Source organism: Malaclemys terrapin, chromosome 20 (assembly GCF_027887155.1).
Source record: "Malaclemys terrapin pileata isolate rMalTer1 chromosome 20, rMalTer1.hap1, whole genome shotgun sequence".
Classification (NCBI taxonomy): Eukaryota; Metazoa; Chordata; order Testudines; family Emydidae; genus Malaclemys; species Malaclemys terrapin.
This window is the reverse complement of record NC_071524.1, coordinates 16,798,132-16,820,764: the sequence shown is the minus strand read 5'-3', so window position 1 is coordinate 16,820,764 and position 22,633 is coordinate 16,798,132. Positions and strand designations below refer to the sequence as shown.

At 53.7% G+C, this 22,633-nt stretch overlaps 2 protein-coding genes across 2 annotated transcripts in view; one reads left to right on the top strand and one right to left on the bottom strand.

The window, feature by feature from the left end:
* Positions 1 to 12,934, bottom strand: part of CATSPERG (cation channel sperm associated auxiliary subunit gamma) — a 41,102-nt gene extending 28,168 nt beyond the window's left edge. The window contains exons 1-10 of the mRNA XM_054010286.1: positions 12,847 to 12,934; positions 11,232 to 11,470; positions 10,004 to 10,057; positions 8,365 to 8,509; positions 7,316 to 7,442; positions 6,256 to 6,325; positions 4,034 to 4,189; positions 2,684 to 2,855; positions 2,273 to 2,410; positions 1,198 to 1,263 (exon numbers count right to left, since the gene is read on the bottom strand). Coding sequence (XP_053866261.1) covers positions 1,198 to 1,263; positions 2,273 to 2,410; positions 2,684 to 2,855; positions 4,034 to 4,189; positions 6,256 to 6,325; positions 7,316 to 7,442; positions 8,365 to 8,509; positions 10,004 to 10,057; positions 11,232 to 11,438 — 1,135 coding nt within the window. The 5' untranslated portion in view covers positions 11,439 to 11,470; positions 12,847 to 12,934. The remainder of the gene's footprint in view (positions 1 to 1,197; positions 1,264 to 2,272; positions 2,411 to 2,683; positions 2,856 to 4,033; positions 4,190 to 6,255; positions 6,326 to 7,315; positions 7,443 to 8,364; positions 8,510 to 10,003; positions 10,058 to 11,231; positions 11,471 to 12,846) is intronic.
* Positions 12,935 to 13,952: 1,018 nt separating this feature from the next.
* PSMD8 (proteasome 26S subunit, non-ATPase 8) lies at positions 13,953 to 22,389 on the top strand. Its single transcript, XM_054010274.1, has 7 exons — positions 13,953 to 14,134; positions 16,852 to 16,924; positions 17,326 to 17,428; positions 18,616 to 18,781; positions 19,424 to 19,524; positions 20,899 to 21,010; positions 21,686 to 22,389. The coding sequence occupies exons 1-7, from the start codon at positions 13,979 to 13,981 to the stop codon at positions 21,821 to 21,823; spliced, it is 849 nt and encodes a 282-aa protein (XP_053866249.1). The 5' UTR covers positions 13,953 to 13,978; the 3' UTR covers positions 21,824 to 22,389.
* Positions 22,390 to 22,633: the final 244 nt, after the last annotated feature.

Sequence of the window (22,633 nt, the reverse complement as noted above, 5' to 3'; positions counted from 1 at the left end):
GCTTGATTGGTGTCTGACCAGGGTGATATGGCAGGAGGCCCCTTGCAGTCCTGTGCGCCTCTGATTCAGGGAGGCGGCAGCAGCTGATGAGCCGGCTCGCGTTTTGTGGTTTAAATAATTTTTTACTCCTGCAGCTGGGAGCTGGGGCCTTCGTTCATGGATTTGTTTGGGGATTCACAGCCGAGCCTTTTCTCTGTAACAGACTCCCCCTCCCATAATGAATCCCAACACAACGGGAACCCCAGACCTTAACAGCCAGGCTCTCTAGCCCAAGGTCGAACAGCCAGTCAATGGCAGGGCTGAGAATGGACACAGGAGTCCTGACGGCCTTCCAGCCCCGCCTGCTCCAACCACTAGGCCCCACTCCCTTTCCAGAGTTGGGAACAGAACCCAGGTGTCCTGACTTCCAGCCCCGCCCCGCTCCAACCACTAGGCCCCACTCCCTTTCCAGAGTTGGGAACAGAACCCAGGTGTCCTGACTTCCAGCCCCCCCGCTCCAACCACTAGACCCCACTCCCTTTCCAGAGTTGGGAACAGAACCCAGGTGTCCTGACTTCCAGCCCCCCCGCTCCAACCACTAGGCCCCACTCCCTTTCCAGAGTTGGGAACAGAACCCAGGTGTCCTGACTTCCAGCCCCGCCCCGCTCCAACCACTAGGCCCCACTCCCTTTCCAGAGTTGGGAACAGAACCCAGGTGTCCTGACTTCCAGCCCCGCCCCGCTCCAACCACTAGGCCCCACTCCCTTTCCAGAGCTGGGAACAGAACCCAGGTGTCCTGACTTCCAGCCCCCCTGCTCCAACCACTAGGCCCCACTCCCTTTCCAGAGTTGGGAACAGAACCCAGGTGTCCTGACTTCCAGCCCCGCCCCGCTCCAACCACTAGGCCCCACTCCCTTTCCAGAGCTGGGAACAGAACCCAGGTGTCCTGACTTCCAGCCCCCCTGCTCCAACCACTAGACCCAAATGTTATAATTTTGTGAGGCTCCTGCACAGCACCACGTAAACGTTGGGCCAGAACCTCAGCTGATGTAAATCAGAACAGCGCTAAGCCATTGCCTATTTCAATGGCACTATAGCCAATTTATATCCGATGAGGATCTGGCCCCACTGAGTCCAGTGGAGCGACTCCCATTAATACCAGCTGGGGATCTGTTAAGTAGGGACCCTGAGGAACACAAGGACCCAAAAGGCACATACTCTTCAAATGTTCGCACACTGTCTTCCTCCCCCTGCCGTGTGATTCGCGAAACTGAACGACTCCATCTGGAGGGGAGAAAAGAGCTGCAGGATTTCAGCCAGTCGGGCCAGTGGCATTGCCAGCCTGGGATATTTGGGTGGGCCCTGACTTTGGGTGGGCGAGCAATTACAGGGGGCTGGGAGGGCAGGAGGAATGGGGGGCCCACCTCCCCGCACCCCCTGCAGCCGGCTTTGGATGTCCCGCTCCGCCAACCTGCCTGGCATTCTAGCCAGGGTGTGGAGTCTTGCCCCGCTCCACCCACCCAGCCCCGGCAGGAGTGCCAGGCAGGTGGAGCAAGCCCCGTGCCCCGATCCTGCTCCCCGGTTGGAGCGCCAGGCAGATAGGCGGAGTGGGGCAAGTGCTTGGGCCAGAGCAGAGCCGGGGCTGGGGGGTGGGCCTGGATTCTAAGTGGGCGGGCCACGGCCCACCCAGACCCACCTGTGGCTACGCCCTTAGCGTGCAGTTGGCTTGTACCTATCAATTACTCAGCACTTTAGCTGTCTCCTGGTTCAGGCAGGGACTCAGGAGATAGGACCCTGGGCTAGTCACTGCATCTACCAGGGCCTCAGTTCCCCACCTATAACGTGGGGATAATGGTCCCTTCCAGGTCTGCCTTGTCTCTCAGTGTGTGTCTGGGCAGCACCCGGCACAAAGGGTCCCTGATCTCGGTTGTGGTCTGTGAGCCCCCAGCACGACGGGGGCCCGGATCGCCGATGTGGTCTGTGCAGCGCCTGGCACAATGAGGGGCCTGATACACACAATCATAATAACAGAGGTGGCCCTTCAGGCAACGCAAGTTGCAAAACTTTAACAGCTGCCACTTATTTGTATGCAGGACGGGCTCCTCTCCCCTGGCTATCAGTCCAGCTCCCTTCACCAGCACTAAATGTTGCACCAGCTGCTGCCCGTGCAAAGAGGACGGAGCAATAAACACTCTAAGGGGCGGCTGTCAGTTCGTGGGACACAGAGTCAGGTCCTCAGCTGGTGTGAAACAGCACTGCTCCCGGGGCGAATGATCTGGCCCGCACGTCATACCGCGAATAGTGCCAAGGAAGAATTTCCCTTCTTGCAGGCCCCCTCCGAGAGCAATCACATACTCGGAGCCGTTGTGGGGGAAGTGCACAGGGTTTAACTGTGACACGCAGATGTTGTTCAGCACACGGGTCCAGAGGCCTAGAGAGAAGAGAGAGACTGTCTTAGGTCATACGGCCCCATCACCCAGTCCTTGATGCGCTGAGCCTCGAGGTACCCCTGCGCTATCAGTTCTGTGTTGCAGACGGGGAACTAAGGTCCCGAGAAGCTAAGTGACACCCAAGGTAACAGAAGAACTCTGTGACAGAGCAGGGAATTAAACTTTCCCACCTCCCCGGCTGGTTCCCTAATCACTAGACCTCCTTCTCTGGGTGGGGAAGCTGCTGGGTCTTGGCCGTCTCCAGCGTCTCTTACTGGATCCCGGCGCACGAGGAGAAAGGACCGAATAGTTCCCAGTGAAGTAATAGACCAGCTGGTTCTGGCGAAGGAAGAGCACGCTTTCTGTAGCAATGGCATCGACAACAGAGGAGGAGAATACGTTCGCGGCGCAGTTCCGGGACCCGATCCAGCAGCTGTCGATCCCCACCTGAAACACAGAGAGGACAAATGAGGGGCAGCGGACCCGATCCTGATCTCAGCTAGGGGCCGATCCTGCTCCCATTTCAGTTGGCGATAAAGCTCCCCGGGCCTGCTCCTCCGTCTCCCCAAGCCTTGTCATGGACAGCAGTGCCAAGCGGGCATTCCCAGGTCCGAAAGGCAGCATTCCACGCTCACTTTGCACTGCTGTAAAGAAATTCACAAGGCACAGACTCCCTCTGGGGACCCCGCCTGGGTCTGGCCCACAATTCTTGGGCTGACCAGACTTCTCTAGCTGTCCCACTGGCTGGGTCTTGTTTAACTGCCCCTCTCTCTACCCAGCTCTGTAATCTTTTGAGGGAGGTGATCACGCACCATTTTTCTGACTGTTCCCTTCGGCTAACTTGGTTTTTACCGCTGTAAATCCCTTGTTGCAAAACACTCCTGTTGCATTCAGTCCAGATTCCTATTCAGGGACTTTCACCCCTGCAGCCAGCAACCCTGGGAAACACGATCATTGTAGAAAGAAGGCCAGATTTCGACCTCCTGGCAACTGCAGGCCAGAGCAACGTTACTGACTTCAGGGGGCCTATCTCCTGATTCGCGCCAAAGGGAATGAGAGCGGAACCAGAGCTGGCAGCGAAGATCGACTGAAGTGTGTAATATGCTTCCGGATGAAAGGGGCAAAATAAATAAATGTTACATTGCTGTTGTTAAATCAAAAGTAAGGGACCAGAGGCTAGGTTGCCGTTCTACTAGCTGCTGGTGCTTCACCACATGCCTCTCATTACTATACCACATTCCTCGCTGGATCTGGGACTAGAACCCAGGAGTCCTGACTCCTGCTCTCTACTAGAGGGAACTCCCTTCCAGGAGCAGCAATGGAACTCTGGAGTCCTGACTCCCTGTCCCTGCTTCTATCTCCCCTCCCCTCTCTTGTAAACTGAGCCGCCCTGATGTGAAATCAGCGCATGCACATAGACACGTGACGCCACAGCAGCATTATCAGCCTAGGAACCACTGTTCAGACAAGGGCTCTGATTCTGATCTCTGTGCCTGCCACCGGTGTAAAGCTGCCGTGACGTCCCTCCTACTTCAATGGGAACGGGATCGAGCCCTAACTGGAAGAGAGGTGCCATTGCGGCTGCCTTCTGAAGCGACCCAACGCCCCCGTTCCCGGCTCTCTACCTCCACTGCAGTGAAATCCGCAAACTCCGAGTCTGAAACCAGGATGATTTTGTAAGCCTGGAATCCCGCGAGGATCAGCACGGGGGCTTGATTGAAGGTGGACCAAATGGGACGGGACGAGCTGTAAAATGACATCGTCTCCACCAGTGATGTAACCTAGAACGGCAGTTCCAAACTCTCTACCACGGTCACCCACCAATTGCATTTGGGCTAGTTTTGCAACCCACACAGGGTCCAAATTTGTGGGGGGAGGTCCCCACAATCATACACCAGCATCCTTCTTCTCCTTTGCTGCCACCTCCGCCTCCTCCTCGCCCCGATGAAGGGCAGCACCCTCTGCCCCGACACCGCAACTCCAGCCGCTCCTCCAACATGCCCAGGCCAAACCTGCGCGGGGCCGTGACCTAGGTGGTAACGCCCACAGGAACCACTGCTGCGGGGTGAATACAGGGTGGGCTTGCTGTGACAAAGTGGGAATTTTCTGTAATATTTGTATGAAGCCGACGGGTGCCTCAGTTTCCCTCGTATTCCACATGGCTGTGCAGTCAGGGGGAAAAGGACTGTTTGCTCTCAGGGCAGGTTCAGAGACACAGAATCATAGAATAGAATCACAGAAGATCAGGATTGGAAGAGACCTCAGGAGGTATCTAGTTCAACCCCCTGCTCAAAGCAGGACCAACCCCAACTAGGTATGAATGCGGCCTGGCTGTCCGAGCATGAATGGGTCATTAACAAAAGGACAGGCTTGGCTAACCCCATATCAATGGAAAATCTTCTCAGGCAAATCCAATCACAGGACGTTGATGCCTGCAACCCCCAGCACAGAGGGAGATGGATTTTCCCATCTCTCAGCAGGGCAGCGAGGCAATATCCCCCAGCGGGAGAACAAAGGACTGGAGAGGCGGTAGGAGAAGTGCAGCTGCTGGAAGGAGTCGGGGCTTTCCCCGGGGAATTGATAGAGAGAGAACAGCGCTTGAACATGGGGTCAGTTCTCTGGCTGCCCTAAGGACTTCCTGGGCTGTTCGGACCTAGCCGTTTGAGTGTCACTGCAAATGCTGGGTGAGGTGCGTTCATCTCTGTAGAGTGGGCGACTCTCTACCAGGCAGTTTTCTCAGCTGGACTTGCTGGGCAGAGCGCACAGGATGAAGTAGGGGGACCGGTGCCCCCGAGGTTCGGTCAAGGAGGCAGGGAAGCCGTGTGGCTTCCCCTGTGGAGTGGGACCCAGTGGGGGTCTGGCACGCCGAAGGGGTTCCTCCTAGAGACTGTTGCAAAGCTGGGGGCCTAGCACTGATCCGGTGGATCCCTGACACTTGCTCTCCAACCTCCCGCACATACCCTGGGGGTCACCTTTCACACCGGGCCCTCTACCCATCTAGAACCTTCCCGCGACCCACCCGTGGGTCAGGACCCACCGTTCAGGAAACACTGACCCAGAAGGTGCTAAAGGCAGCAGAGGAGAAAAGGCCAGGGTGCATGTCTTCTTGTTTCTCACCTTGGCACTCAGCTCATGTCTACACTACTGCTTAGGGCACTCAGGGGGAGGGGGGGAAACACCCCCCCGAGAGTCTCCGGCTGACATGGCTACCACCGTTCATGGGGGTGGGTTTATGATGTCCATGGGAGAGCTCTCTCCTGTCGGTATTGAGCAGCTACATGAGCGGTCTGACGGTGGCTCGGCTGCAGCGGTACAGCGGCGCCGCTGTAAGGTCGCTAATGTGGACGTGGCGTAATGGTGCGTCTACACCGCAGCCGGGGTGTGTGACCGTAGCTCGCACAGCACACCCCAGCTAGCTGTAATCTAGCTAGCACAGGGACCAATAGCAGGGAAGCTGTGGCAGGATGAGCATCAGAACTGACTAGCTGCCTGAGTAAACACCCAGACTTCCAACCAGGCTTGGTAGAGAAGCAATGGTGCCTAGTGGTTAGAGCCCTAAACTGGCACTTAACAGAGCTAGAGTCTATTCCTGGCTCTGCTCCTGGCCGGCTGGGTGACTTTGGGCAAGTCACATTCCCTCTTCTGTGCCTCAGTTTCCCATCTCTAAAATGGGGATAAAGCAGTTTGAGAACTACAGATAAAAAGCACCATAAAAGAGTTTGGTGTTGTTATTCTAGCTCATGTTAAAACTACTCTGTCTTCTCTAGGGTTTTATCTCGTATTCAGTAACACGAGTTAAGAACACCGCTTTTTTTGTAGCAAAGACAAACCCTTTACCACAATTTACCTTCTCTCCCAGGGAAGTCTGTAAACCTGTCTCAGTTTCCTTCATGTAGCCGTTAATATTCATAAAAAATCTGTAAACAGCGAAGAAAAACTGATTTATAAAGAATATCTTTGCCTGGATTTATTTAAAAAATTGTTGTACGGGCCAGGGGCGTTTCCCACAATGCTTCTGTGCTTGAATGGAGTCATATCTTGAGGTGCAGGGCTAGCCCACATCTGGGAAGATCCCAACTGCTTCCCATGGACCACCTGTCTTAATATCACCAGCTGTTTGGAGATTTCCACAGGCCAAACATTTGCTCCTGAGAACCACCACAGCAAGGCTAAAAGCTGATTCCCCCCCCCCGCGCCCCCCAGCCAGCTGCCGTATTAGGGGTCTGAGCTGTATTCTCTCTCTAAACTCAGGGCACCACATATTCCTCAAAGGGCCCAGTCCAGGGAGGTTCTGAGTACCCCTCAGAGGAACTGAGTACCACCAACCGTCTTTAAAGTCAAGTGTGGTATAAATGTCCAGGATAGATAAGTATAAATGTCCAGGGAGCATGGACGGATGGACAGACAGACAGAAAGCCATGTATCGGGATAGATAGATAGAATAATTTTATCATCTATGTATCCCCTAATATAGCTAGATCCATCTAGCCCCATACATTATCTATCTATCTATCTATCTATCCCCACACACCCCCTCTATCTATCTATCTATCTATCTATCTATCCCCACACACCCCCTCTATCTATCTATCTATCTATCCTAAGACCACCACGGCTCACACAGATGTCCGGGGGGTGTGTGTGTGGATGGACGGATGGATCTCCTCAGGTCTGTATTCCAGCTGTACAGCGCTACACACAGGGGTGACATGCCGTAAATGATTACATCAGAGTCATCCCAGAGGGTCGAAGGGCAGAAGCCCAATTTTCCCTCTCTGCAGGTCCCCTTTAGGGAGGAGGGCAGCTGCCATCTCCCTCCATTTTGGGCAGCTCTCCGACTCCTTGCAGGTTACTGAGGCAGCCCTGGGGATCCTGGGCTGCCCCTGGGCAGCGCCAGCCCTCCTCACCTCTTGCTGTCCACCTCAAAGCCCAGGCCATTGCTCTCCACCAGGACCTCCATCACCACGCTCCTCTTCGTCATTGGCATGGGCGTGTACCAGCACATCCGGCAAACCTCTTCGCTGGCACAAGGCCCTGTCGATGCCCAAGAGACAAAGAGATACCCCCACGAGGCGTGGACACCCTCACATGAGTTCTCAGTCATTCCACTCCTGCGCTTGGGACAGGGCCGGGGCAAAGGCGGCTTTAAACCCTTTGGGCTACCTATATTCTGGGGCTGCACCAGGCCTGGCCCAGCCGCTGGGGTAAGTTAGAGCAGCCTTGGGGCTGCTGTGACTTATGCTCTGCTGCTGATGACAGCAGAGAACAGCCATAGCGCAGTGCACTCTGGCCATTCCCTGGATCCGAGAGGAAGGGAGGGCAGAAAGGCTTGATCTGCCCCCTACACCCGGGTAGGACAGGCCAGTATAGGTCCCTTACACTAGCTGCAGAATTCCTTCTCCATGGGGTTCTTTCTGCCCACCCAGCGCCCCTTTCATGTTGCCAGAGCTCCCCACAGCAGGGCCTTGCCATAAACGAGAATCTGACCACAGCCATGGGTGGAGGCAGACATCTCTCCGTCTTTCCCTCCGCAATTTCTCTCTGTCCTCCCCTCTGCCTCCCCAGCCATCTGTCTTGCTCTCATGGCTGCAGCAGCTCCTCACTTCCTCCAACAAACAGGGAAGAAGCCAGGGACTAAAGGGAAGTGCCTAACTCCTTTCTCTCTAGGTGGATTCCCAGAGCAAGGTTACGGGCTCGGCTCTGGGGCCTGGCACAAAACCTGATGAGCCATTTAAGTCCCATTTAAACCCTCAAAAGGAAACTTAAGCAGTGCCTGAACCTTGGCCTATCTCTCAGCACCCGGGGGCGGGAGGGGCAGGGTAATTTCACGCCCTAGAGCAAAGTAACTCAGGTAACAAGAGAGTAGAGCCCCGGGCCTGCCAGGCTGTAATACCAGCAATCACCTGCAGAGGGAACCCCTGTTATTTGCACTGAAATGGGAACAGAAGCAGAATACCCTTGAGCCGGTAAGGGGCGCCTTTCATCTCAATCTGCAGCTGCTCGGGTTTCTGATGCTCTGTGTTGACGGGCGCTTCAAACGTTATGGTCACAATGGGCCTCAGCCCGGTCAGGTGAGCATTGCGAATGACCTTCGCCGCGTCCTGGTGGGAAGGAAGAGAGGAAAGAGAGGAGCTACCGTGCTGAGGGGCTGAGCTCCCCGCCCGAGCACTGAACCAGCGCAGCTTTCGTCGGCTTGGAGGATCACATGCAATCGCTGCTTGACGCCCTCTGGTGCAGTTCTTGGGGGCGCTAGCCTGGGATGCTGGAGTCATGGGGTTAATTCCCTGCTCTGCCACTGCCTTGCTATGTGGCACTGGGCAAGTTGCTGCTCTGTGCCTCAGTTTCCCCACATATGAGATGAGAATAGAGGCACTTACCCTTGTTGGTAAAATGCCCTGAGACTGATGGAGGCAGCATATTATATGAGGGGAGGAAGAAGGGCCAAGTGGTATGGGCAAAGGACTTACCTAGGACTTGGGAGACATGAGTTCTGGTCCTGGTGCTGCCACAGACTCCTTATGTGACCTTGGGCAAGTCCCTTAGCCGCTCTGTGCCTCAATTCCCCCATCTGTACAATGGGGAAAACAGCCCTTCCCCACCTCATAGGGGTGTTGTGGGGATGAACACATTAAATATTATGAGATGCTCAGATACTACAGTGATGGGCACCATGTAAGTACCTGAGGCCAGGCCATGCAGGTGGGAAGAGGAGTGATCCCTGACTGACAGAGTTGGGCCAGCAGAAGTCCCTAGCTTAGACACGGCTCTGCCAACAAAACCATGCCCTTCCCACTACAGCCTGTTTCCCTCACCGGCGGTGGTGGGTTTACTGTAACAAAACACAGCTCTGCCAGTATAGCTGCCTCCACACTACAAGGGCCTTGTCGGTGTTGTGGACCTGTATTCCTATACTGTGCTGCAGGAGTAGACAACCTATGGCACGCGTGCCAAAGGCGACACGTGCGCTGATTTTCAGTGGTACTCACACTGCCCGGGTCCTGGCCATTGGTCCGGGGGGCTCTGCATTTTAATTTAATTTGAAATGAAGCTTCTTAAACATTTTAAACATCTTATTGACTTTACAGACAACAACAGTTTAGTTCTATATTACAGACTTATAGAAAGAGCCCTTCTAAACACGTTAAAATGTCTGACTGGCACGCGAAACCTTAAATTACAGTGAAGAAATGAAGACTCGGCACAGCACTTCTGAAAGGCTGCCGACCCCTGCTGTGGTGCAAAGCACTTCTAGTATAGACTAGGCCTGAGACCGATACCGCCAAAGAACACCAGGTGGGGCTGTTTTTTCAGTCATTTCCGGATTCACGGTGTTTTGCGGCCATAGCAAATTCCCAGCAGCCGCAGTTGTGACAGTTAAAATGTTAGACTAGTGAGAGTCCAGTCACATGGTTATCCGGAAGTGTCATGTAAATAAAATAACAAATTTTTCCAGTGTAAAGAATAACATGTACTATGAATTATACCACAAATGTTACACGGTTATTACTAATTCTACCAATTTTTAAAAACGGCAGTGGCATGTGAAGACCCTGGTGGCTGCACACTCCAATTGCAACGCGATCTCTTTACTGTACCTGAGTGATGCAGGTTAGATTGATTTTCAAGTAGTACGGGAAGCCCAGGTAGTGCTGTCAGAAAGGAGAAGCAGACAGTTCAGAAAAAAGCTTTGAAACTTTGGGTCGACAGGTGCTAACCAGGACTTTTCCTCTAGTTCAAAGACAAATCGCAGGGCTGTTTAACAGTCGAGGTGAAACTGGCTGTTGGTTCTCTGTCCACTTCCCAGCATCAGAAGAGCTGGGAACAGACCCTGCAAATCCTGACTCCCATTCCCCTGCCTTGGACCACTCTCCTTCCCAGAGCTGCGAATACATCCTACTCCCCTGTTCCAACCAGCATACCACACTCTTCTCTAGTGGATCACCTTCCACCATTCCAGTGGCAGAACAGGAAACAAAACCCAGGAGTCCCCTGCTCTAAAAACAGGCTTGGCAGAATTCGATTTTGATTTTTTTGATAATTTTGACGGATAATATCAATGTGGATTTTTAAGCATTTTAAAATTTTTATTGATTTAAATTTTCACAGCTGCGGGAAATTTCGGGAGGTCAGCCAATGGGGCGGGTCAGACAATAATTACTTAATGACAGTAGATGTTGAGATTCAAAACATTCAAGCTTTCTAGCTGTTAAAACACAAACTGTCAACATCACATGTCAAACTATGCAAAGGGTGTAGCCTTACACCAAACTCTAATCCGTTCTCAAGCAGCTTTTTTCTTACTCTGCTGATCTGTACATTTCGATGGTTATCAATGGCTGTTTTTGTCAGTTTATATGTGTATGATATTTACATGTGCTGACATTTACCAACGGAAATCTAATCCTTCCAAGCCTATCTAAAAACGACCCCGACCACACTGATCCTACAGCTATTGTTAAGCATGAAGACTATTGGGGAAGCGTCTTCATGCTGCCACCGAAAAAATAAACTTTCAAAATCAATGACTTTTCGGGGGCTGTGACGGTTTTATACCAGTGTAACTCCATTGACTTGGGTGGAGTTACTCCTGATTTACGCCAAGATAAGCGTGAAAAGAATCAGGCTCCAGCTTTGTTCAAGCGTCGAGTAGGTAAAATTTACTAGTGGGAAGGTTTAAACCATCTCAACCTTACACAGGCAAATTTGCCTGTACAAAAAAGGGAGTATTGAGCCCAATGGATCAGAGCTGATGTGAGAGCAGAATCAAGCCCTGTTCTACACCCCTCATCCCCCCGCCAAGCCTTCTGAAAAAGTCACACTCACCGAATTTTTATCATTCAGGTCTATGGCCGAGTCTGTCAGATTCTGGAACACAGACGCTATGCTAGTGACTGGGCGCTGCCTAAAAAACACAGCTTGGTCCCCACCTAGATTGTCAAAATCGTTGAGCACAACTTTCCACTCGCAGTCCTTCAACAGCAGGCAAACCTGTATGTGCAGCGGCACCAGCAGGGCAAAAGGATGCTGCATATTCTGCGTCTCTTGGTTTCTACACAGGGACCCTGAAGAATAAACGAAACATTGACGCTTTCTATCCACTTCATTAAGAATAATCATATTTAACCCTGATATAGTAAAACACTTGACTGAGCTACCTATGAAACTGATATAAATACAGGGATTACTTCATACAGCACCGAAATGCAACCACCTCTGGAGTGGGACATGGCAGCTCTTCTAGAAGGGAGCACTTTATCTACTAGTAAAAGGCATGAAAGGCAGTAGCTGTTTCCATGGTTGCTCTCCCAGCAATGAAATGCAGCCAGCTCTGGGATGGAGCATAGCTGCTGATTTTACCAGCACACAGCAGTAATTCACAGCAGTTTGGGATGGGAAGTGAAGAAGAATACCACTCTATCCAGCTGAAACTGCAGGAGGATTTTTGGGAGGCAGTGTTTAAATACTGAATTGGAATGCAGTCAGGGAAGAGTTTCAGAGTGAACTGGAGGTCACAGCTTGGAGGAGTCTTTAGGCACTTAACCTAAATACTTTTGTGCATCTGGGCCTGAATTCGGAATTAACTGCCTCCCACTCCCTAGGATCCCCAGAGGGATTTCAGTTTTGGGGCCAGTTGCTCAACTGGGGTAAATCAGCATTGCTCTATTGACAGCAATGGACCTACGTCAATTTACACAAACTGGGGTTTGTGTTAAAAACATGAAGAACCACCAGTTCTAGCTGGGTTTTGTCTTGAGATCATTTGAACTTAAACTTCCCCGTGAATCTCAGGGGCTGTGAATCTAAACTCATCACAAGCCCATGTGACCCGAAACCAGCTCTAAACTGGAGTTCTACGTAAATCTTGTGGCTCTTTTCTAGGGATCAGAAACAAACCTCGTGCTGTGCTATTGGAGGGTGTTAATACAGGAGATAACTAAGCAGCACAAGTGTGTGAAATCCACTAGGTTTTGGAAGATAGGAAGTTTTATATGAAACCTTCTCTACGGGATGTGGGGAGAGCAGCTAGAATCAGGGTTGGCTGATGTTATGGCAGGTATGGGACGCCACCTGGTGGAAAACCATAGTGGGAAGACCTAAAGGAGATTCCGTAATGTGTAGTTACAATGATAGCCTCGGCCTCTCCCCCCACAAGGGACCCAATACACCTTCTAAACATTTAAGGAATGTAACCTCACAAAATAATTTGGCACAGCACAGGATTAAGAGGGCACGTGTTGTACAGGTTAGAGCCGAGGGTTGGAACTGGTACTCCTGGGTTTTCTTCCTGGCTCTGCCACGGACTCAGAGACCCAGAGAAGGCAAGTCACACGCACACACCCCGTGTGCCTCAGTTTCCCATTGTGCTAATTCTCACGATTTCATCATGAGTCTCCTGATAAATTTATTAAAAGCCCCTGGTCCTGAAGAACGGACTTACAGGAGAATCTCCACTTTCATTTTTAAAAACCCCATTGTTAGCCTTCGCCTGTGGAGAACAGCTGGAAAGTGTGGCCTGCGCACCCGCTATAGGCTCAGAAAGCTGCAGGCAAAGGAAGAGAGCCCAGTAATTATCATTTCAAACAATCTCATGATGCTCTGAAGCTGGATTTACGGTTTTGGAATTACCCAGCCTGATTATGCCCCGTGCCGCCCTATGATGTCACTTCCCCTCCCCTCATGACATCACACCCGCCCTCCTTTCCATGCCACATTTCCCCCATGACATCACAGCCTCTTCCCTTCTGACACCGGTGCATCTCCTCGTGACATCACACCCCCTCATGACATCACAGCCTCTTCCCTTCTGACACCGGCGCATCTCCTCGTGACATCACACCCCCTCATGACATCACATCCTCTTCCCTTCTGACACTGGCGCATCTCCTCGTGACATCACACCCCCTCATGACGTCACAGCCTCTTCCCTTCTGACACCGGCGCATCTCCTCGTGACATCACACCCCCTCATGACATCACAGCCTCTTCCCTTCTGACACCGGTGCATCTCCTCGTGACATCACACCCCCTCATGACATCACAGCCTCTTCCCTTCTGACACCGGCGCATCTCCTCGTGACATCACACCCCCTCATGACATCACATCCTCTTCCCTTCTGACACCGGCGCATCTCCTCATGACATCACACCCCCTCATGACGTCACATCCGCCCCCTTTAGGGTTTCATGTTCCCCTCAGGGTATCATTCCCCCCCTCTTTCCCGCCCAATGATGTCACATCCGCTCCCCTCCCGGGGGCCCATCCTCGATCCCTATGACGTCACGCATTCCGTTTTCCTGACGTCACGCACTGCCCCAAGATGTCACACACCCTAAGGCAAAGGCCTTCCCGCTTTCAGGCGGCGCGCGCGCGCCGCCCGACCCTTGCTGATGACGTCAGACGTCGTGCGCGCGCCCTCCCTCGTCCGGTCAGGCGGCTTCGTGGTGCGTCACCGAGGCGCGCGCCCGCCCTGTTGGCTGCAGGCCGCGGTTGCCATGGGGGGGGACGGCCGTAAAGCAGCGCGGCGCCGGCGGCCGTAAAGGGGGCGGCGCCGCGGCGCGGCTGCCGATTCATGGCAGCGATGGCGGCGGCCGGGCTGGTGGTGAACGGGGCGGACGCGGCCGCGGGGCTGAAGGCGGCGGCCGGGATGTACGAGCAGCTCAAGGGCGAGTGGAACCGCAAGAGCCCGAACCTCAGCAAGTGCGGCGAGGCGCTGGGCCGCCTCAAGGTGCGGGGGGCGGGGGGAGCTGGGGCCGGGGTCATGGGGGGGGGCTGGGGGGAAGCGGGAGGGAGGACGAGGGGGGAGGGTCGGGGGGGTGGGGGAGGAGCTGGGAGGGGAGATGGGGGGTGAGGGGAGGGGAGGGGGAGAGAGGATGCGGGGGGGAGCTGTGGGCTGGGGGGAGCTGAGAGGGGAGCTGGGGGGTGAGGGGAGGGGGAGAGAGGACGTGGGGGGGCTGTGGGCCGGGGGGGAGCGGAGAGGGAGGATGGGGTTGGGGGGAGAGGATGAGGGGTGGGGGAGGAGCTGGGAGGGGAGATGGGGGGTGAGGGGAGGGGGAGAGAGGATGCGGGGGGGAGCTGTGGGCTGGGGGGAGAGGAGAGGGAGGATGGGGTTGTGGGGGAGAGGATGAGGGGTGTGGGAGGAGCTGGGAGGGGAGATGGGGGGTGAGGGGAGGGAGAGAGAGGATGCGGGGGGGAGCTGTGGGCTGGGGGGAGCTGAGAGGGGAGCTGGGGGGTGAGGGGAGGGGGAGAGAGGATGCGGGGGGGAGCTGTGGGCTGGGGGGAGCGGAGAGGGAGGATGGGGTTGTGGGGGAGAGGATGAGGGGTGGGGGAGGAGCTGGGAGGGGAGATGGGGGGTGAGGGGAGGGAGAGAGAGGATGCGGGGGGGGAGCTGTGGGCCGGGGGGAGCGGAGAGGGAGGATGGGGTTGGGGGGAGAGGATGAGGGGTGGGGGAGGAGCTGGGAGGGGAGAGAGGATGCGGGGGGGAGCTGTGGGCTGGGGGGAGGAGCTGAGAGGGAGGATGGGGTTGAGAGGGAGATGGGGGGTGCAGGGATAGGGAGCCTGACTGGGCGAGGAGTTTTGGAGCTGGGGAAGGGGCTGGAATCCCTTGAATTGGGGGCGGGGGGGGGGGTGTCGGGTCTGGACCCCCCTGCCCAGGATGGGGCTGGCGCAGGGAGAGGGGCCGCTCCTCTGCCGAGGGGGAGGGTGGGGACCATTCTGCTGCTGGAGGGGGAGCCCTTCACCCCACTTTTCCCCATTAGGGGTCCTGTTGTCGTGCTCTAGGGGCTGGCATCTCTCCATCCCCTGGGTTTAGCTTCGCTCCTCTGTACCACCTTCGGCTTCACCCCTGTGATTTTGCCACTGCCCCGGTGGAGGGCAGGGCAGGGTAGGAGGCTGGTGGGGATCCTGGTCGGTCTTTGGCAGGGTGCTTGTCCCTACGGAGTAGTGAGGCTGGATGGCAGGCAGGCCAGGGAGAATTGGGACTGCGGGTTAGTTGGGGAGAGGGAAATGTCATCCGGGAGACAGTAGGAAAGAAGCCTTATTGGAGGGCGGCATGTCTTGTACGCATTGGTCCAGGCAAGAATAATAATGTGGGCATCCAGTGTGGTGTAAAATCCTCTGGCCCTGGTGTGGCTGCTGCTTCCTGAACAGAGTCTGGGTCCCAGCAGAAGACACCGTATCTCCTGTGCTTCTGTAGGGTCCCTTGGACGGAACGATCCCAGAACACTGTGTGCGAAGTCCACTGAAATGCAACCACCTCTGGGGTGGTAGCTGTTGAGCGACCCCATGGCAGTGCAGCATGGTAGCTTAAGACATGGGAGGTGAAGAAGAATCCTGTATCGGACTGAAGGCGAGCAGAATTTAGGGAGGCCAAGATGGAACTTGGAATCTGAGCTGGAGCGTGGCCCAGTTGATTCCTTCTTAAAATATGTCTGAGAGATTTGGTGAATGATCCTCAAAGTGCCTTTTTTCCAAGGAGACTTGGCACCTTTGTCTCCACCTGAGCAGGCCGGACCCTAGAGCTGTACCCCTGTGTCAGAAATGGTGTGGGGGAGAGAATCGTGGGATCCTGCAGGAGGTGGGGTTGGTGAGTCAGAAGGTGTTGTCTGCTTCCCACGGGCCATTTGTGCCTTAATATTTACAAATCTCTGCTCAAGTGCTGCTGTCGTGCCCGCTAAGTCGCTAGTCAGCCCAGTGCGCCAGCATCATGCTAAGGTAGGATTGAGGGGAACCCAAGGTTGAGGCCACCTGTTAAAGATCCCAAGGGACTGTTGGTAAGAATTGGGGTGTTACCTAGGTTGGAATTCAGCCAGAGTTACTGGGTTAATTACATCCTGCCTCCTTAAATTCCTGACCACCGCCGTCTCGGTTAAATGTTGGGTTCTTCTTCACTTCCTGCCCAAAATTGTGGTGCTGGTAAGTGGCTGTAGCATTCCACCCCAGAAGTGGCTGATGTGAAGGAACCCCTGGTATTGCTGTAAGCGTTTGAGGCTTAGGATCAATTGGCAGAACTGAGCGCTTTGGAAAGTCCAGCTTTAAACCGAGAGCTGTTCTGCACCTCAGCTGTAGCAGGGCTGGTGCTCCACCGTCAGTGTGCATTTGTTAACGCTTTGGTTGAACGTAGCACTGCTGAAAGGGGCGAGCTGAGCAATACCAAAGGCTTCTTTGCCCCCAGGACAGGTACAGCCAGCGTAAGCACGCCTGCCGTCCACCCCCTCCGCCAAGAGGGGCCCAACCTGGCAACTCCGTTGCCAAAGACTCTGGTGTACTCAGCCTTAGCCTGCCACCCAGTTGTGTTGAGGGAGTCTCCCATTGTGGCCACCTGTGCTGCAAGGAACTGGACTGAGCCCCATTGCATTCAGGCCCCCACGGCCCTTGGTGGAATGCTACGTCTTGGTTGTCCTAGCGTCCGGTCTCGTGTAACGCGGCTCTGCTTTTCTGTTCCAGCTAGCCCTGCTGGAGCTCAACTTCCTGCCTACTACAGGCACGAAACTGACGAAGCAGCAGCTTATATTAGCCAGTGAGTATCCTCTCTGCATTCCCTAGAAGGAGCTTGTCCTGTCCTGTCTCTCCAACCCCCCCGTCCCTCCCCCGACTAGCAGGCCATGCAAGCTTAGCTGCAGTTTGTCTCTGTGTTGCGTGGCAAATGGCCAAAATGCACTGGGTCTGATATCCGCCTCCTGACTGATACTTCTAGTGAAAGGGCAGACTTCCCTGATGAAGGGGGCTGGCTATATGTGGCGGAGGGGGTTTCCTTCCTGACCACGCGCCCCTGGCGAATGAGATTTGTTCAGCCCTGGCGTCGCTGCAGTGCTGCGAATAGAAAAGGGAGCCTTTTGAGATCTCGGTCAGGCGAGAAGCCCCACTGCTCTCCGCCAGTCGAGCTCTCTTACTCTGCCTTTCCATCTCTCTCTGTGCCAGGGGATATTCTGGAAATCGGAGCCCAGTGGAGCATTCTGAAGAAAGACATCCCATCGTTCGAGAGATACATGGCTCAGCTGAAATGCTACTACTTTGACTACAAGTGAGTAGCCCCAGCATTTCGGACCCCCAGCATTTCGTAGCGTAACCACTGACCCCTGTGGGATGGGAGACGTTCCCATCATACGATACCTGGGAGTACTGACCTCCTTAGACTTTCGTTGCTGGTAGTGTGAATACACATGGTTTGGTTCAGCTAGTCTGGTATATTTGATGCCAGTGGCCCCTTTGGTCCAAAATCCTGTCTCCTGCCACGCTGGATTGGATCCCGGTGACGCTCTGGTCCAATCTCCTGCTGCAGTGAATGGCTCAGATCAGTGGGCCCTCTAGTCAGGTATCCTGTCTCTGATAGCAGCCCAGGAGAGGTGCCCCAAACAAAACCACTGCACGGGCACAACACAACTAGCAGCACCGTGCTGTTCCCTGGGAGCGATCCTTTCCCAGGCCTCGGGTAAGTCTCCCAGATCTTAGTCCCCTTTTAATAAAGAATGTTCTAAACGGGTGCAAAAAAGCCAAACAGAAAAACTGAATTAGACCGAACCAAAAGCTTCCTGCTATCGCTCAAGGACTATGTTGAAATAATGCCTGTGAGCCAGAAAACATGGGCCCGAAATTAATAAACCAAAATTGGTGTGTTAGAAACTAGTCCTCATTGGTGGCCAAATTAATGAGGGGGTGGGCTATTCCACCTGTCATTCTCTTTTTTTTGGTCCTTAAAGAAAGAGATGGGGGCGGGGGAGAAAAGGGGGGATAAGCAAAAACAGACAGAGGCTACTGGAGCGAGCTTCATCGTAGCTGGTACCTCTGCACTCCTTCATCCTGCTCCTGAGAGATGGCCAGGCGAGGGACAGGGGCCAGATAATAGCACCACCTCAGCCACTGCCTGGGATAAAACAGGATCAGACTTTAACAGCGGCGGCTCCAGCGAACATCTTTGCTTTTCCCAGAAAGGAGCGTTCTCACCCACTGCTCTGTCAGCCGGCTGGAGGGAAAGGGACCAAGGGATGCTGCTAGAATGAAACCCTTATTTAATGCTTTACATTTCCAAGGCTTTTCAGGGTTTTTCCTTCTTTTACCTGTACCAAAAGGGTAACAGGCTGCTTAATGGTGTGTGCGCCAGGGTACTAAGCAGGCTGAGCTCTCGGGATCCTTGTTTAATGTTAGACAGTGACTGGGTCTGTTAACATCTTTGGGCCTCTATTGAAATGAATACACGGCTGTTCCTTGTAGGGATGAGTTACCGGACTCCGCTTACAAGCATCAGCTGCTAGGACTGAACCTGCTCTTCCTGCTGTCCCAGAACCGCGTGGCTGAGTTCCACACCGAGCTAGAGAGACTCCCAGCGAAGGACATCCAGACCAACGTGTACATCAAACACCCCGTCTCGCTAGAGCAGGTAGCTCCCTCGGCTGCTCCCACCGCGGCCTGCTCGGCCTGCCGCTGGCCCTGCCACTGCAGTGTTGGTGGCCTACCCCCTTTCTGCCCATGGCTTTGGGTTACTGGTGTTTGTGCCTGTTCTATGCATTGTTGGCCTTTCCGGCTTACTGTGGGGTGGGCTCAGTGCGTGGCTGTGTCACTGCATGGATGGGAGCCATCCAGCGAAAGCCTGAGGGGTACTAACACCAGTAGCATCTGCCTGGCAGCAGTGAGCCAACACCCCAGCCTGGGGCTAGGGGACACGGTGCTGCTACAGCTGCCAGCTTTTTGGATGAGCTGTAAAACAGGCCCTGACCGCTTAGGAAAGATTCCCAGCATGCGTTTGGGTAGAACTGGAGCGTTACCCCTCGAAAAATACAGTGCCATCCTACTTCTCTCGCTGTTTCACTGAGTCGTAGCTTCTGGGCCAGTGTTGCTGTGCGCTGTTAAACAGCAGCCACGGTGCAGCCTAGAGGTGGTCGCATCTTAGCAGTGGGTGGAGGCACGTGCATGCATGGCATAACTGCATTGGGGAGTAAGGTTAAAGTGGGCCTGGCTTCAGGAGCAATTAATCCAACCCCCAAGACAAACTCCTTGAATCTCTGTTTCTCTCCTGGGCTAGTACTTGATGGAAGGCAGCTACAACAAAGTGTTCCTGGCCAAAGGAAACATCCCTGCTGAGAGTTACACTTTCTTCATCGACATCTTATTGGACACCATTCGGTGAGTCTTTCTTTTCCTATTGGCTTTTTCGATCCACCCTCAGCGTGGGCTGTTAAAGGGAACCCAGAGCATGCAGGAAAGCACCTGATAAGATGAAGAGCAGCTAACAAGCTAGGGCATCGGCGTCTTGCCATCATGAATCGGTCCAGAGGAATTTATTTTCCCATTGGAACGTGTCAGGGAAATTGGAGTTTTTCCAAGTGGCTGCAAGGTGCACGCTGTAATGGAAGTGGCTTCTCTTCCATTAGGTGTATTATGGTAGCACCGAGGCGCCCGAGTCATGGATCGCTGTGCTAGGAGATGTACAAACACAGAACAAAACCCCTGGCCCTAAGAAGCATACAATCTAGCTGCTGTGAAACAAACTCACATAGGAAATAGCATGTAATACATACTTCCTGTAACCTCTTAGCACTTTCCAAATCACCATCCCCTCCCGCCCAGCACATGCCCACAGCTCAGAAAGGGCTAACCTCAGGGAGCCCAAGCATGGAACAACCTAGGATCTGAGAAAGTTAGGAGCGGCTGGAATGCAAGGGTGGAGGGAGATACTTTTGACTGGAAAGTAACTGTGTGAATCCTGCCACAGCAGTATGGCAAAAATTCTCCTAAGTGCCCACTGATTCTGGGTGACCCACCTGAGCCCCCTTTTCAAAGGGCCCTTTAAAATATCTGTTCATATCTGTGGTGTTTTTCTGGTCCCTTTTATCATAGTGTCTGAGCACCTCCCAGGCTGTAATGGATTAATCCTCACATCCCCCCTTCTGGCAGGGCTGTTATCCCGTTGTTACAAATGGGGAAACCGAGGCACTGAGTGATCGAGTTCACACAGCAAGTCTGTGGCTTGTGTTTCGGCCAGACACCGGGTCAGGAAGGGATTTTTTTTCCCCTCTTTCTGGTGTGGGTTCCCGGCCTGGTTTATCTGCGTCTATCTCAGTCACTTCACTGCCATTGCAGGGGCCTTGGGCACTGGTGCCCTCCTCTGGCATACAATAGTCTAGTCTTCTATGGGCTGAGATACTTTGGTCTCATGTTAGCATGCTGGTGCTGGGTGGGGCTGATGGCCTGTGCCAGACAGGTCAGACCAGCTGATCTAGTGGTCTCGTCTGGCCTTAAACCCTATGACTCTGACTCAAAGGAATTGAACGCCAGTTTCCTGAGTCCCAGGCTAATCCCCTAACCACTGGGCCATCCTTCCTTGTCTCAAGTTGGGCTCTCCAAATCACCCCATGTGTGTGAGCCTCTTGGCCTAGCCGCCTTCCTCCCTGCCTGTAGAAATCCAGTCTTCCAGCCCGTTGAGTTCTGTTGCTGCTGTATGTCTCGTGCTGTTTTCGAAGGCAGAGGTCTAACCACCTTGTTTCCCTCTGGTGTCAGGGATGAAATCGCTGGCTGCATTGAGAAGGCTTATGAGAAAATCCTCTTCAACGAAGCCACCAGGGTTCTGTTCTTCAACACCCCCAAGAAAATGACGGAATACGCCAAGAAGGTGTGTGAGCCGCTGTCACTAAAGAGAACCCCACTGTCAGCTGACCTGCGGCCGTGTGGGCAGCAGAGTCTGACCTACTGGCTTTGTTGACAAGTCCATTTCTGCTACTCTTTATTCCTGCTAGTCCTTCAAAGCTGCCACAGCTCTGGCAGGCTGAGCCAGATTCGAGCCTGGCTCGTATATCGGCAGGATGGTTAGCCACTAGAGCTGGTGCGAATACAGGGCTGTTTGTTTTTCCCCACAAAACACTTGGGCCAAAACCCTCTATTCAAAACCAGTGCCGCAGTGCCTCATGGGAGTTGTAGTTTGCCTGTCTTTTGCTCCCCGCCTCCTCTGTGACCCAGGCTTTCTGGTTGGACTACATCTCCCATGATGCACCACCTTCTCCCCTCTTGGTAAGGAGTGGTGAATTGCGGGAGTTCCTGGCTGTGGTGTATCATGGGAGATGTAGTCCAGCCAGACTACGCGGTGGTTCTTAAGATCTGAAATCCCCATGGCGTAACCTATCTGGAAGGGTTGAACTGGCTGGGATTCTGCCCTGCGCCTCCAGGAAGGTGGAAGGGTTTCAAGCCACCCTGTAAAGAGGAAATAACGCACAGCCTTGAAACCCATAAATCAGGAGAGGGCTTGAAACTCCTAAAATTCGAATAAAATGTGTTTTTCCCTTTATTTTAGCGCGGTTGGGTTCTGGGTCCACACAACTACTACAGCTTCAGCAGCCAGCAGCAGAAACCCGAAGACACCACCATCCCGTCGACAGAGTTAGCTAAACAAGTCATTGAATACGCCAGGCAGCTAGAAATGATCGTCTAGCTGAGCTCCGCCGGGACTCTTTCCCCACCCCCGCCCTGGTCCCCTTGTTATTTTAGTGTCTTACTCCTGGTTCCCATCAACCTGTCCGTTTTTAAAACTATTTAAAAGGTTTCTCCAGGACAGCACAGTTACAGTGTGAGCAGCCAGGCTGCCTTGTTCCTTTATGCAGAAATGTCCCATAAGCAGGAAGGGCCCTAAAGGGTCACACTGCTCTGGGCTTCTCTGGTTCAGCAGCATGGGTGGAGGGCAAGACCCTTTTTAAAACCCTTCTAAACCCAAACTCTTCTCCATGTGGTGGACCCACTTTCCAGCCCACAGCCATTAACACCCGTGTTCTGGATGCTGTGGTACGGGTGATGGCCTCTATTCTACGCGCCTCTGTCAAGCAGGGTAGCGGGGGCACGTCAGATTCTAGTCAACAAATGGTTAAGCAGCCCCCAAGAGCCATCATTAAAGTGTTTTGCTTCGTATTCCCTGCTCCAGTTGTTGAGTCATTTAAAGGGACTGTGTCAGTTTAAAGGGACTGTGTCAGTTTAAATAAAACGATCGTTTCTTGTACAAATGCATTTCCTCGGTTGTGGTGGTACGGAACCCCCTGAGCTTAACACCGCATAACGTTAAGGTTGAAGAGAGTTGGGCACCCAGTTAATGTGACTGGGAAGCAGACATCTAACACTTTAGGTGGCTGTGAAAGGTCAGCTGGAAATCTCTGCTGCTCCCTGTTTGATCTTGTTTCTCTGGGCAATGAAATGAGACTGTAGAGGAAGGATGGTCTGGGGGTTAAGGTGCTTGGCTGGGACTTGGAAGACC

Bases quoted from the DNA above. Each gene is read 5' to 3' on its own strand.
- PSMD8 (XM_054010274.1), top strand. From the start codon at position 13,979: ATGGCAGCGATGGCGGCGGCCGGGCTGGTGGTGAACGGGGCGGACGCG. The intron at 14,135-16,851 runs GTGCGGGGGGCG...TTTCTGTTCCAG, and splicing joins AGGCGCTGGGCCGCCTCAAG to CTAGCCCTGCTGGAGCTCAA. The intron at 21,011-21,685 runs GTGTGTGAGCCG...CCTTTATTTTAG, and splicing joins TGACGGAATACGCCAAGAAG to CGCGGTTGGGTTCTGGGTCC.